This window comes from Drosophila biarmipes, chromosome 3L, assembly GCF_025231255.1.
Source record: "Drosophila biarmipes strain raj3 chromosome 3L, RU_DBia_V1.1, whole genome shotgun sequence".
NCBI lineage: Eukaryota > Metazoa > Arthropoda > Insecta > Diptera > Drosophilidae > Drosophila > Drosophila biarmipes.
In genome coordinates this window covers 24459850-24474528 of record NC_066613.1, presented here as the reverse complement: position 1 = coordinate 24474528, position 14679 = coordinate 24459850, and the positions used below count along the sequence as shown (strand labels likewise).

The following is a 14679-nucleotide window of genomic DNA, read 5'->3' as shown; positions in this document are numbered from 1 at the left end:
ACACGAAAAAGGTGGCCCACAATACAAGCAATTGGTTTGGATTGTGAGCCAAGGATTATGTTCCGAAGAGCCTTAAAACGGATTAGGCCCATAGAAATGGAGAGAGTTCAACTTGGCAGCAAGTGGCAGCTTTAATATTGTCCATACAATTATATACACAACCAAAATCGCATTATGCTTGCTGGTTAATCAGCCGCAACTTCCGAGAACAAAACGCTTTCACCCTCAACGGTAATCAGCTTGATGACCCCGAGTTATTCCAATCACAGCACACACAATCACAGTGATGGCTAAGTGAATAGGAAGGAAAATAAAATATTCAAGAATACTCGTTTATATGCAGTCAGAAAATATTACCATCAAAAATTGCTAAATCAAAATTAATCCTTTTATGATAGGAACAAAACAGAACTTTACCTTATGGTTAAATGCATTTCATACCTTGATGGCAACCCTAACTCTAGGGTTGACATGAGTGTTCTACATTCATTAATTGTTTTTAATACTATTTTTAAAACTACTATTTTTTTCAGCTGGTTAAATAAATTATTAAATCTGCAGTGAGTTCCTATTTACATTCCTATTTATTTAACCACCGCTGTTCATCGAAGCGTGATTAAGCAGCTCTCCCCTCTGGGGGAGAGGGACAGTTGTACCCCCAACACCTGGCAATGTAATCAGGACCACCTATACTTGGCTAACGACTGGCAAAAAAGGAACTAATTATGCGTGTAATTGCTCCCGAAAAAGATAGTTAGATACATTTAGGGGCTGGTGAAGTTACAGACTCGGGGAGGTGGATTCGGATTCCAGGCGGGGATGGGGGTCCAGCTTACCTGCGCGCATTGGTGGCCTGGTGGTGCTGATGATGATGATGAGACTTGGGTTCTACTGGCAATGATTGATGTGCATGCTGCTGATCGTGTTCGAGATGATCGGGTTGGTGGTCGAGGTCGTGGTGGTCTGCCTCGGGATCCGATTGATGGTGCCCATTGGCCCCGTTCATTAGCTGCTCTCCCGAACCGAGCTCCTGGCTCCAGCGTTCCAGGGTATCGCAGACATCCCCCCGATCCAGTTCGGTGGTGCTGTCGCAGTCTTCAATCTCCAGATCATGGTCGTAGAGGGTGTTCCTGATGGCAGACAGTGGTATCTTGGGGGGCTCCACAAACAAGCGCTCCGTATTCACTGGCTCCCCAGCATCATAGCTCTGGACATCCTGGGACGCGGCTGTGTGGATATTACGGACCGAGGGCTCTAGACTCCTGGCCAATCGCAGATTCAGTCGGTTGGAGGAGGTCCGGGACAAGGCAATCTCCTCCGGATTCCCCTCTTCCGGTGGCAGCGACGTGGCCTTGGCACTGGGCAGGTTGGTGACCTTGCGAGTGGAGTGCAGTGCCCGCAGCGATCCCTCATCATCATCGCTGCTGCTGCTGCTGCAGCCCGCCGGCAAATCCTTGGCTGCTCCTTGGACAAGGTGTACTTGCTGGTGAAGTTGCTTCTCCGGTTGCTGCTGCTTGGGATTGCCGCCAGTGCCGCCCGAGTTGCCGCTGCTCATCGGGGGATTGAGGTAGTGATGGTGCAGGGGCCAAAAGGTCGCCAGCTTGTCGGCTGTTGGCTTCTCCTGATCAGTCGTCGACTTCTTCAGCTGATCCCGATCCTGACCCCTCTCCTGCTCGTTGCTGCTGCTGCTGCTGCTGTTGTCCAGGTTCTTCTCCTTGCATATTATGTCGTAGAGGGCGCTAATTGGACGCGATTCACTGCGCACGCGCACCGCTCGCCGGGATCGACTGTGGAAACGCTGCTTGTGCCGGCTGGTGCGCCCGGATCCAGATCCGCTGGGATTAGCTACGCTACTGGGTGGTGGTGGTGTTGGTGGACTAGCCTGCTCTACGGGGTTACAACTACTGATGTTGGTGGTGGTGGTGCTATTGGTGGATGTGATGTTGGGGGAGTGACTGTCGACGAGGGGTGGCTCACCACCTGATGTTTCACCTTTGGTAGGGCTCGCAGATCCCTGAGAGTATCTGTAGAAGCGTCCCGGCTCGCTGCCGGTTCTCAGCTGGCTGCGCCGCAGTCTTGTGTGGCTGTCGCTGGACGCAGAGTCGCCACGAAAAAACGTTCCCCTGGCCGGTTTACTGATGGGCAGCGGGGGATCCTTGTTGGCCGTGGAGCTTCTGGGAAACGAGCGCTGCTCCACCAGCTGGGTACTGGGAGTACTGTAGACACTGCGATAGTTCTCGTTCAGCGCCCCCACATCCGATGCGTTCGGCGTATGGATCCTCAGCTGGAGATCCGTGTAGTAGGCGGGCGTGGTGTGGTGATGGAAGTGCGGATGCTGACCACGGTACGACTGGGTGGCCGGGGCACTGATGGACTTCTGCGAACTGGAATCCTCCGAGTCCTTGGCGGTCTGCTGCTGTCGCGGTTGCTTCGGTTTCTGTGGCTCAGGTGGCTGGCAGCTAGTTTTGGCAGTGGCAGGTGCTGTGGATAAGTCACTTGAGGCCGCAATGGTTTCTGCAAACGAGAGGTGAAAAAGAACCATGAATCAGAGTGGGCTTAATGAAAAGTAATGTTAACTCGTTTCCCCTAATGGCGTTTCAGCTTACTGCGGCAAGATGTCCCCCAACTAGGGAGTATTACACTAATCAAAAATAAGAGTATTTGATGTTTATGTATTATAAACAAAAAATGATTTGGTCAAAAGTTTATTTAAAGTTACTATTAAACAATCTTAAATAACTGTCTTTTTGAATTCTCTTATAATAGTGCCTAAAAGTATGCAGTAAAATGGGAATATTTGAATCAAAAATATAGTGTTCCTTACTTTTCATTGCATTTTTAGAAGCGCAAGAAATATCTTAACTTTCTTAAAAATCTCACATTTTATTTTGCCGAGTGCACAATTCCCCCTAGTTCCACCCGTGTGTTTGCTTTCCTAATTCACTTTCCCGCACCGCACTTGGCGCGTAAAAAAGCAAATCTTGGCAGCAATTAAATTGCACCTGAGCACTCGGATTAATATATTGCATGCTCTACAGCCACCCAAAACGCCCCCTCATCTTGGACCGCCCCACCACCAGCCCCATCCCGCCCATTAAACACCTACAACCATGTCAAGGTGAGGTGAGGGTTGCCTGCTTTTTATAGCCAAGCATCTGCTCTGGCAATGAGTGCAGTTTTTGTGGGCTTCGTACTTTTGGCAGTGACTGTAAATGTGAATGCAAATCTCATTTGACAACTGCCAAGGCATAAGCGATTAGTTATGCTCTCTGTGCGGCAAAAATAAGGAAACTCGAGGGCCTAATTAATCTTGTATTTTCGGGGGAAACGTCTCAAATGCTAAAATAACCGAATTTTGTTACAGAAAGTAATGCAACTTATTATTTTATGATATAAACAATTTATTTGACAGCTGCTGCGCACATTTTAAATGCCAAGAGCCCAAATGGAATTTCACGAATGTGCACAAATAAAATACGAGACTCTTTGGCCAAATGTTGAACAAATGTAAGAGCTCAGCGAATTTTTTTGTATCTAATTTATTATGACAGGCAGTCAAAAAACGAAGCAAAAATTATCCAAATACAATTAACAGGCAAATAAGAGAGAGTGGGGAGTGATCTTTGGGATATACCTATTTGTGCAGCAATTACGAATGCCCAGTGAAATTCAAATATTGAAACAGTTAGCACATCCCGAGAGGGCAAATAAAAATAAAGCCGCAGCCGCATATCTTATCAGACGATGAGAGCAAACAGCCACAAAGCAAAAGTCAATTTGTAGATCAGAATAAAGGCAAAAAAAAACTAGGTTTGTGGTAGAAAAAAGATGGCTTGCAATTAAGTAAACGTTAATTTTCTATGATACATAAAAATCAATTACGGACTGATTAAAATTACATCAATTGAAAGTGCACACTTTGTTTATTTTGGATACCTTTATAAAATCAAAGGGCATCATTGATGGAATGAAGAACCTACTTCAATATTTTTTTTAGAAATTTAAAATTGCACAAAAATATTTGTAATTCAACTAACAGCGAAAAAGCAGACGAGTGTCCCAATGGACCCCCACTAATTCCAGTCAGCGGTTAAGGGCTTGTTTAACCCCCTGTTGCCCCTGCTTCTGGTCACATCCCACGCTCAATTAAAAAAGAGCTATGGCAATATGTTGCCAAGCGCCATATCCCGCCAACCTCTGTCTGCCTTAGCATTTTGTTCTTTTTTTTGGGTTCTCTTAATTGATTGAAATGTATTTTGTTTCTTTTTTTCGCTGAAATAAATTCCTAGCTCAATTCTTTTCAAACAAATCGCATGGGATTTTTAGCCGCCTCGATTTTTAATCACCTGAGAAACTTTTCTGGGCCAAGTCAAGTGCAAAGAATACATTATAATTGGCAATTGTATAGCAAACCGAATGAAGGCAACGAAATCTATTGGGAGAAGGTGTGCACGTGTTTTGCTGTTTTCTAAGAATCGCAAATGTCAAGAGGCACATACTGTTCACTGAATCGGAAGTATTTGTTACAATCTGAGAAATATATTGCTTGCTATTTGACATAAACAAATATTATGTTTATGGGAAAATTAAGAACTTTTTCCCCTGGCTGCAAAACAAAGATTGCGTATAAAAGCATATTGAACTCAAAGGTAAACAAAAGACTTGCTTATCGCTACCCAATTTCCTTGCCGGAAAAAACAGAAATAATCGAAAGCAAATATACACTTTGGTTTTTGTTTTGCCAAACAGGCCAGATACGAAACGATATGTTTAAAAATAACAAGACCAAAAATTGCATTCCGGATGACAATGGCCGAGAGTTGAACGTACACAGGCTTTATAAGGTTTCGCTTATGGAAAACGGTTCAGAATGTTCCCCAGAAAACATTATATTTCCGAATGCATTTACGCAATGGCTAAATCTGGCCATAAACGAATTGAAAATAAAAATCTTGCAAGGCAAGTTGCCAGCGTGGGATTCTCCAACATATATGAATGGGTTGCATGCCAAAATCCAAATCCAAACCAGAAAAATAAATAAACCAAGCCGTTGGCACGTTGCCTTATGGGTTATATGCGAGAAAACCGATTTGCAAACAGCTTTGGCAAAAAGATTTCTTGCAGGCTCAAGAAACTTTAACTAATTATTGCTGGCTCGTAAAGACAGCTGGGAGTTTTGTGTAACTAAAACGCTTCCAGGGACAATAACAATTACAAGTAAAAACAAAAAAAAAAATAACCAACAGAAGCAATAACAAAACTGCTGTCAACATTTTTGCGGCTTCGTTGCGTTGAATTACCAAACGCTTCTGTGTGTGGCAGCCAACTCAGCCAACTGATTGATCGATTGGCTCTTGTCTTCTTGCGTCTTGTGCCGCAGTCCCAGGTTGCATAATTAATAAGGGGTAAGGGGATAGGTTTGAGGGGAGGGGAGAGGGCAGGGGCACGGCTTAAACTTGCTGCAAAAATATCATATTGTCAAGGCAATCCCAGGCAGACCAGAAAAAACGTGCACTAAAAGAAATCAGGCTTGAAAAATTATGACTTCTTAAGGTACAATTAACTACCTTTTCTTGTAAAATTTCCTAATTTGATAAGAACCAGCTACCTTAAGAAATATATATACAATTTTTTATAGCATACTTTAAGGAACTGTTTTTAGGAGTTTTGTAGATATTTTTGCGTTTTCAACATTGTCTTTGGTGGCGGCTGCGTCCCACCGAAAACGTTTCCAAACCGTCCAGAACAAAACATTAAGACAAATCACTGGCTGTGAGTGGTTCGTTAGCGGCCAAACGCTTCACAATGACCTAAACCTGAGTCTTGTTGAAGACCAAATATCGTTCTTCTCAAGCAGGTGCAACGACCGTCTAACTGCCCACCGTAATCGTCTAGCCCGGAGATTACAGGGGGCTATCCCAATTCGCAGGCTCAAAAGAAGACATTTTGGGCTGCTCCTAAGAGACTAATATGAATATATTATTTACTTGAAACTAGTCGTAATTTGATCTACTCCTATATACCAAGTTGAAAACTAATTATAATTTATAATTAAGAGATTATTTACTTAAGAAAACATTTAGGTTAAAGGCTTTAATTAGATCTGTTCCTGGATTATATTAAATAAAGATGTTAATTAAAAAAAAAAAAAAAAAAAAAAAAAAAAAAAAAAAACATTGTCTTTAATTCTCATTTTACTAAGTTAAGAGGTCACTAAAATATATATACTTTAGCCGGAGAACTATCTTTCTCAGCCTTCATATAACAAAAAATTCTATTGTAGCATGCTTTCGAGCATCATCCTAAATGCTTTGAAAACCCTTTAAATTTATGTGATTCAACGATCCAATAAAATTTGTATTATATTAGGGGAAAAACTTAGAAGTTTCGGCCCTAAATTTATAAAAACTTTGCTTTTCTCTTTAAGAAAGCTTTTAGTAAAACCTAATGTTCAATACCATTAACGCTCTGCTTGTCTAAATGCTACAGAGATGTTAAGTAAAATCCAATTTTTTTGTAAATGTACTCAGAAAAGCCATCCAATGCCTATAAATACGTGTGTGGCTGCAGCAGCAAAAAAAGGCAGCGAGGGACGAAAAAAGGCAGAAGTTGAATCAATATTGAGGAAAAAAGTGCATTTTACAGAAGTGGCTGCCTGCCGTCTCGTTGTTTACAGTTTGCTGTTTGCCACAGAGCAGCAGCACAGGCAGCAAAATGTTGCAACGTCGTTTGGGATTATTTTTAAATGCAAGGGCAAACTGCCCACGATTACATCGACTGGCCCCTCGACTTGCCGTACTTTTTATGCAATAAACACACATTTAATTATCAGCAGCCAGAGAACCTCTTATCGACATCGGTCATAAAGCGGACCCGGGTCTTTTGATGGGCTTCTTTGGGGAAGAATCTTGGGCAACTCTTGACGAGTGCAGCATCAAATTGTGTAATTTCTTGTTTGGCAATCAAAAGCAGTTAAAAGAACGCCTGGCAAGCCGATGATGGATGTCGATAAGTGTGTGGGAGCCGCGCAGGAAATTGGGTTAAGTAAAGTTCTTGAGCGTGGGATGTGCGGGAAGTGGGTATTAAGCCAGAGAATTCCTCCAATAATGTCTTTATATGTCTTGGGGACTTTAATATTTCCTCAACTTGGTAATCGAAACTTTAAGTATTTCATGAGCTGGCGAAATTGACTTTAACTTGAAAAAATGCTTTAATACGTGACAGAGTTTTAACAAAGTCATGCCTGGTATGTCTCACTCTGTAAATAAAACGCTTGATAAGTTAGTTTTATCAAAAACCTATTTTAGATCATTTTATGATCCTAACTGAACTGCCTTTAGTAGCTAGCAATTCAAACTTTAAGTTACTCATCAATTTACAATACTGTAATAAATCTTCCAGTTTATCTGTCATGGTAAATCGTTTAAAGCAAATCACCCCATATACAAATTAATTCCCCAAAAGTAAATTACTTTATTGATAGCCATCAGCATTAATCGGCTTGGCCAAAGTATCTTTCTCGTTCGTTCTGTTCGCATCATTGGATAACAGGTCGTATACACAAATGACCTCTGATTGGAACAACTTTATAGGCAGGTTGAGGAATCGGATTGGATCCCCCTCCTTAGCACTTAAGCCCTTTACAATCAAATAAAATGGCCATACATCAAGACTTAGAGGGAGAAAAATATGTAAAAACAATCGAGTCGAAATAAAAGCAGGCCCGGTCTATAAACACCAACAATCATGGGGTTAAACAAAGGAACACCGCACAAACCATAGACAAATGACACAATCTTTCTGGGTCCGGGTTCGGTTAACTTGTCGCGCTTTATCAAAAACTTTGGAGGAAAAAAGCTATTTTTTAGACAATCAATGGGTTGGGGCAGTTAAAAAGGGTAACGAAAGACAATACTCCAGCAACATTTTGATGGCAAACAATGGCAATACAAATCGTTAACAGTTATTAAACAATAATCCAGTGGAAAAAAGGTGCATTTATACTGAAAACAACGCAGATAGCTGGGCAACTGTTCAACTGAGCGACGCCAGCGTTTAAAAATATCAAATTGGAATGAAAACTGATTCTTTCGGGGCAGAGTCTACAAGCTGGCACAACAAACAGAGTACTGAGATAAAAATTGTTATAAATTGAAAAAATGTGCAAGCTATCATAAAAAGCTATGACTAACATTAAAGGTTCCAAAGTAATCTTATTCACTTCTAGATTTTGTAAATAAAAATTTCAAACTGCTTACTTAAGTTTTTTAGATGTAAATACAATAATAATATTATTGTTCTTGAATAAAATGATTAAAGTATGTAATTTAAGCGAATTGTTGGAACAAATTTTATATTTCCCTCATATAGAATTTTATTTTTTGGGAATAAAATGAGATTACTTTGGCTATTCATTTATAAATTTATACAAAAATGTGTTGTACCTTATTTTTTTCAGTATAAATATTATAGTTTGAGGGGCTTGTATTAAGCTGGATTAGAGAATGATTCACTCGACACTAAATCCCTATATTTCCCTATTTACGAGTATTTACTCATTGAAAAGAGCAAAAATATCTCGCCAGCGCACTACACATCTTACAAATGCGATTTTTGAGATTAGGAAATGACTTACGGTCCCAAAAATAGTTTCACCAAATATTTACTTAATTATTTCACTTTTATTTAGCTTAAAATAGTTTCTTTTATAACCCAAAAAATAGGGTATCCATTCACGGTCACCTGCAAGTCTATCTCAAAAAAGTACGGCATATCTGACAGATACCCGCTATCAACTGCGATTTAGCAATGTCGGGAATGTGTAGATACTAACTGCGATATCGGGGAATATCCATAGTGCCGCTGCTCCTGCTACCGTGTAGATGGTATGGCCGGTATTTTTCAGGACTGTCCAGATTGAGAACCCCCTCCCGTATGAGACACTCCTTGAGGGCCAGCATTTTATCGGCTTGGCTAAAATTGGCCCGCCCCAAAACGCGGTCGTCTGGCTTCTCTCTTAGATCTTAAATATCTTCTTGCGGATTTTCTTATTTTATTTTAGAAAGTAAGACACACGCGTCAAGTGTTTATTTTGTGTAAAAGCGAAACGATGCTGGGGACTTTTTTCTACTTTTTTTTTTGGGTTTTCAGCAGCGAGGAGGCTGCACTTGAGGCGAAAATAGAAAAGCGCTTTTCACTCGCGTCAACGTTACAACAAGAGACACTCGACGTGTCGTCTTCGCATGGTGTTGTTTCAGCGATTTTCTCGTAATATTTTTTTGTCGTATTTTTCGTTTGTATAATTTCCCAACGGCTTGGCCGTCCGTCTCGGCGCTAAACGATTTTGCGACTGAGCGGCGAGCGCTAGACAAAAGTATCTAGAACTCGGAGCTGCCTGCCGCCTGTGTGCGCTGCGTTTTCATTCTTTATCTTCTACTCGGCGAAGCAAAAGAATTAAAACAAAAAGCGAGCAAGTGTTGGTGAGTATCTGTGTGCCCCGCCGACTTTGTGTGTGTCTGCGTGTATGCGTGTATTTTTATTTATTTTTTTCACAGAGTATCTGTGTATCGAAGAGCTACGCGAGTGGAAGAAGCGAAATCAAAACAAAATAGCCAAAACAAAACGAAAAACGTGCTGCAACGGTAACACTGCCACAAGGCGTGAAAAGCCAAGATGCCGGAGATGGCATGGAAATGGATAGGAGGGGAATATGGGGAGGGGGGAAAATCTGGAAAAACTCAGCTGCTTGAATGCAAGTGTTGAGTGAGGAAAAAAGGAGAAGAGCAGCAGATCGATGGGTCAGTTGGATAAATGCGGCACAGTTGTGCAAAGAGGTGGAAAAACGTTTCTAAAAATTTTAAGAAGAATGGTTTTTTGCTATTTTTTGATTTCTAATTAAATATTATTTTTTCCAATTATTATAACATAAAAAAGCACAAAAACATTAGTAGTAATAATATATAATATATCTATTTCAATAAATATTTGTAAATGTATATGAAATTAAAAGAAAGTGAAGTGAAAAGCTAAAAAAAAAAGCCAGATACCAATAACAACACTAAACTTAAAATAAAAACAATATACAAAAACTCTAAAAGGATTTATTTTCTGGTTATTTTCCCTACAAGAGATGTTCAAAAGATCTAAAACCATCCACGTGCCACCGTGGCTCTCGGTGGCATTGCAACGGGACCGACTGCAGATGGCGGGGCATGTCACCATGCCACACCAGCAATCCAATTCAAGCATCGGTGCAGCCCGGGGACTTGTTGGCCAGAAGCAGGAAAAGCAGCAAGGGATCGGGGCGGACGGCAGCGTCGTGTGCTCCACATGATGGGTGAAATAGCTGCAGCTAGAAACAAAGCTCATTAAACGGCAGAAGAGCCACAGCCAGAGCCAGAAACAGAATTGCGGCAGTGGCATTATCTGGTTTATGAGGTTGGCCAACGGTAAATCCAACTTGGGCAGGGGCGGGGGGCGTGGCTCAGCGGACACTAATGAGTGCGTGCCATAATTGGCGTGGCGCAGCTTGGAGGATGCGTTGGTTCAGCTGCCAACTGGAATTGTGGCAACCTGTTTGTGGACAACCGGGCGTATGCTTAATATTCCAAAAGCGCCACAGGCTCCATTACCACCACTAAAAGGCCACCGAAAATATTGGATTTTATTTTGTGTACTACTCCGTGATTTCAAAAAATATTACATTGGCTTTTTAAAATACAATTTAATTTTTATGCATTTTTTTTTGTCAAAAATCAACCTTCACAAAAGTAGAAAGATTGTCAAACACCACAGAATTATTTCTATTTTTTTTTTTTATGGCTCAATAAATTAAACAAAATGTTATTTTGTGTTAGATCGAAAAATCGTTCTTAATATAAACAAGTAAAATTATTCAACACGCCTTTTCTCCGAGTGCCCGTAACGCTTAGAAAACTTTTACTTTTGGCAAGCTCGCTTTTCAACCTGTGTAACACGGACGTTTTGCAGTATTTATGCCAGTGTTTTTACTTTTTTCATTTTTTTTTTTTTTGGTAGCGGGGGCCTTTGTGTGCCTGTGTGTGTTTCGCATGGTAAATGTCAAGCGGTTTGTGCTTGAACTTTGACCTCCCTTGTACCCCGATACATTTGCATGTAAGCGAGGGCAACTTCGCTCTCGCCTCCCCTCTTTCTCTCTCGAAGCGTAGGATTTCCACGATTATTATATCAATTTTGATGGGCGAGCCAAGGCGAAACTAGGCGTATGCGCAATCTGGCAGTTCAGGCACGTGGCTCTGGGGTCAACGCGGAGTGACGTGACCTCATACACACTCAATCGTCCAGCCCGTAGGGGAGATATCACATCAGTGCCCCGCCAACTAATTGAGCTTTGCTTTTTCGCCAGGCAAAACAAAAACTTCCGCTGTGGGTGTCAATTTATGTGTGCTTCTTTCACACATGTTCTTATGACAAAAGAGCGGAGAAATGCTGCGAAAACTTCCTGCCACTTAAGCCCCGTGACAAATTGAAACCAGTAAGCGCCACCTAGCATCGGCTGCATCTTGATTTATTAAGCGAAGGCATTATGTTCTGATGCCGTGTGCTGAGATCTCCGATTGTGCTGGCTCGTTTGTCTGCCCACTCGTACTATTCTTGCCCGTTCATTTCCGTAATGAGTTTGCACTCCGGGTTCTTTTTTACTTGTTCATTACACCCGCTACGAATTGTGTTTACCATTTTTCCTACAGCTGAGGTAGAAATAATAGTACCTAATTAATTTTGGAATTTTTCCATTAAGGATTACAAAAAAATGTAAAAATACTTTTCATTTTATCTCTGTGCAAAGAAAATGTTTAACCTAAAAAAACAAAAAATAAACAGAATAAAAACATGAATTATTACAAGAAAAATCCAAAATGTATACTGCTATGAAAGATTTTTTTCTTAAACGAAGGTTCAAGGTTAGATCTAAATAATTATTAGAAAACAAAGCATTCATCAATATATACTTTTATAATTAAATAACTCTTCAAACTTTCTAGATTTTATTATTTTCCCCTAATTTTTTTGTTCATTTTCTTTCAGTCTTAATATATTCTTTTCACTATTTATTTGCCAAGAACCGTCTGTATTGAACTCGCATCACCCCAGTCATGGCCAAATGCGGCAAGTTGTTTTCCTTTTTGCCAGTATTTGCTTTTGTTGTCTCGTTATCTCGCACTGTTGTTGAACATTTATGATGTAAACATGAGCAGAGAAAAGGGGGGCGAAAAACTGTCCATTAGAGTAGGAAAATGTACATGCACGCGGCCAGTTAATTAATTAATTATTAATTCTGCGATTACTCCACCCGCCACCGAGTTCAGCTGAGTTGAGTTGAGTCCGCCAGAGATGTGATGCGGGCGACAGTCGAGATTTTTCGCCTCCCATGACGCATGATTTATGCCAATAATTGGGCTTTATTAATATGCAGCATACGTGTCGTATGATTGATGCGCCTGCGAAACGCACTCGCATAATTGAATAATGCATCACACAGGGTTCGCTCTATAACTCAAGTGATGTCAACTGACAAATCTGAGTGGGATGCATGTACTGAGAAAAAACGTAATTTATATATAAAGTTTAAATATAGTATCCATAGTATCCTCAAAGTACAAGTCTAGGATCAAGTTATTTCCAAGAAAATTCCCACATATTAAGTTATATTACATTTTCACCAGCTATTTGCTCATACATCCCCTGACTGACATAAACACCAAGAAGTCCGGACACAAGCCAAGTGAAGAGTAGACCAAACAAACCATAAAAGTGTTTGCTTTTTGGTTTATCGACCTTTTCATCCATCATTGGCTTCGCCCTTTCCACTGGCAGTTTGACAGGCACTGGCAAGTGCAGGAGTAGGAAAATGGGGGGAAAATGTGAAAAACATTTAGTGGTGCAGCCACAGAACGCATTATTTAGCAATGAAAGTGGATTAGCTGCTAGCACACCTGATGCCACCTGACCGCAGCAACCTACTTTTACTCATGAAGGGGGTGGGCGGCTGCATGGAAAACCATGTCATTACTTGCCATGCCCATTTAACCAGTTTAAAAGGCGTCATGATAAAGCCAACGACAGGATGCAGCTGCAAAAAAAAGCTTGTTATACGACATAGAGGTTCATAAAAGGTGGAATTTATTCAAAAGATACTGTCTCTCATTGTTAAAGCAAGGATCTCAAGAATTCGCGTTTTAAATTTTTCATAAACCTTAGGTTAGTCTATACATTTATTTTAGCTTTTATAGCAGTGTGTTTTTCTCTCCATGTAGTACCAGAAAAAGATCCCAAAGAACCCCTGGAGGAGTCTGTTTTTTTTTAAAGCGAGTGGGCGCAGTGGATCCAAATGGAAAGGTCGCAGGTGGGCCATTCTGATAACGTTTTTCACGCCGCCAAGGCTGGATGCAGTGCAATATTGGAAATGGCCGCGGGACAAGTAATCTACACGTCAAATGGCACTCGTTGGCCATCGGGAAAATATCTTGGCCATCATTCAGATGGGACAGGCTGCGATTTCTCGGCTGTCATTGCAAATGCCTGCCTTGTTCGCACTTTGGCGCAATTAGCAAAGACAATTAAAGCAGCACAAGAATGAGCAATGAGATTCCGTGTATATAATGTATAGTACATGTGATATAGAGACGGAAAAGAAGTGCACTTAAGCCGACACAAAGCGACAAGCCAGACACACCAAATGCAGTTGCCATGACAGGCGACTGGAAAAGTAAATTAGCCACAGCGAAAGAAAAAAAATACGAGTAAAAATGAGGGAAATACGAGAGAAAACCCGAGACTGGGGAGGCGACTTGGTAAAGACATAACTTGATCAACAATGTTAAAGCATAATTGCGCAGCGCCATTTAATCACAATTAAATTATATTTAATTCGCGGCGCATGGCACGAGCAGAAGCTTTCTAGAACAGACACAACAGGATATCGAGGGAAAGTCCGCGAGGGAAATGGCAAATTGCAAATTGCAGCTTAGTGTTAATTTGAGCTTCCTTCGCAACTTTTACTGCTTGATAATTGCTTTTTATAAGAATAAGGAAGGCAGGAAAGTAGATGTTATTTTAATCATCAGAAAAATAATGGAAGAAGAAACAATGACGTGGAAACACTTACTGAACTTAGTATTTAATATTTTTATATATTATTTAACTATCTATTTCTTAAGTCACTTATTCCTAGACTTAGAGGAAATATTTATCCGAGCTTAGCTTCCTAACACTTATTAACTCACTTACTTAGTATTTGTTAATGAACACCTAGCTGGAAGTCATGATGAATGCTACCTTGAATTCCCCTTTGTATATGCAAACAATCCTCTGTTGTACTTGTTGATAAGGAATCACTTGGCTGATAGCTCCAGCCAACAGATGATGCTGATGATGACGTTGATGCCATGTGGTTATCCGTTGATGCACTGACGAACATTTCTGACGCTTAACCGCTGACAGTAAAAACCGGGCAAAAAGAACCATAACTTTTTCCCTGAAGCATTTCAAATTTATTCGAACAACTGCGGAGTTAGGCGAGCAAACAGTTTTTTGTTGTGGGAGCCGGAAATAAATTGTGGTACTTTTTCGATTCGGCATTTAATACTTTTTTTTCGCAAGTCTAGGGATTAAACTATTTTGTGGGCGGTTGTAAATGGATTT

General features: G+C 40.8%; 1 protein-coding gene across 13 annotated transcripts in view; it reads right to left on the bottom strand.

Moving 5' to 3' along the window:
• Window positions 1-14679, bottom strand: part of LOC108034501 (supervillin) — a 122961-nt gene that overhangs the window by 58591 nt on the left and 49691 nt on the right. For 8 of the 13 annotated variants that reach the window (XM_044095258.2, XM_017109411.3, XM_017109406.3 and 5 more), the window contains exon 3: window positions 837-2514. In XM_044095258.2, the coding sequence (XP_043951193.1) occupies window positions 837-2514 (1678 nt within the window). Of the gene's footprint in view, window positions 1-836; window positions 2515-8833; window positions 9346-14679 lie in introns of those variants that run through there. The other 5 variants (XM_017109417.3, XM_044095265.2, XM_017109416.3 and 2 more) reach the window with 4 other exon arrangements.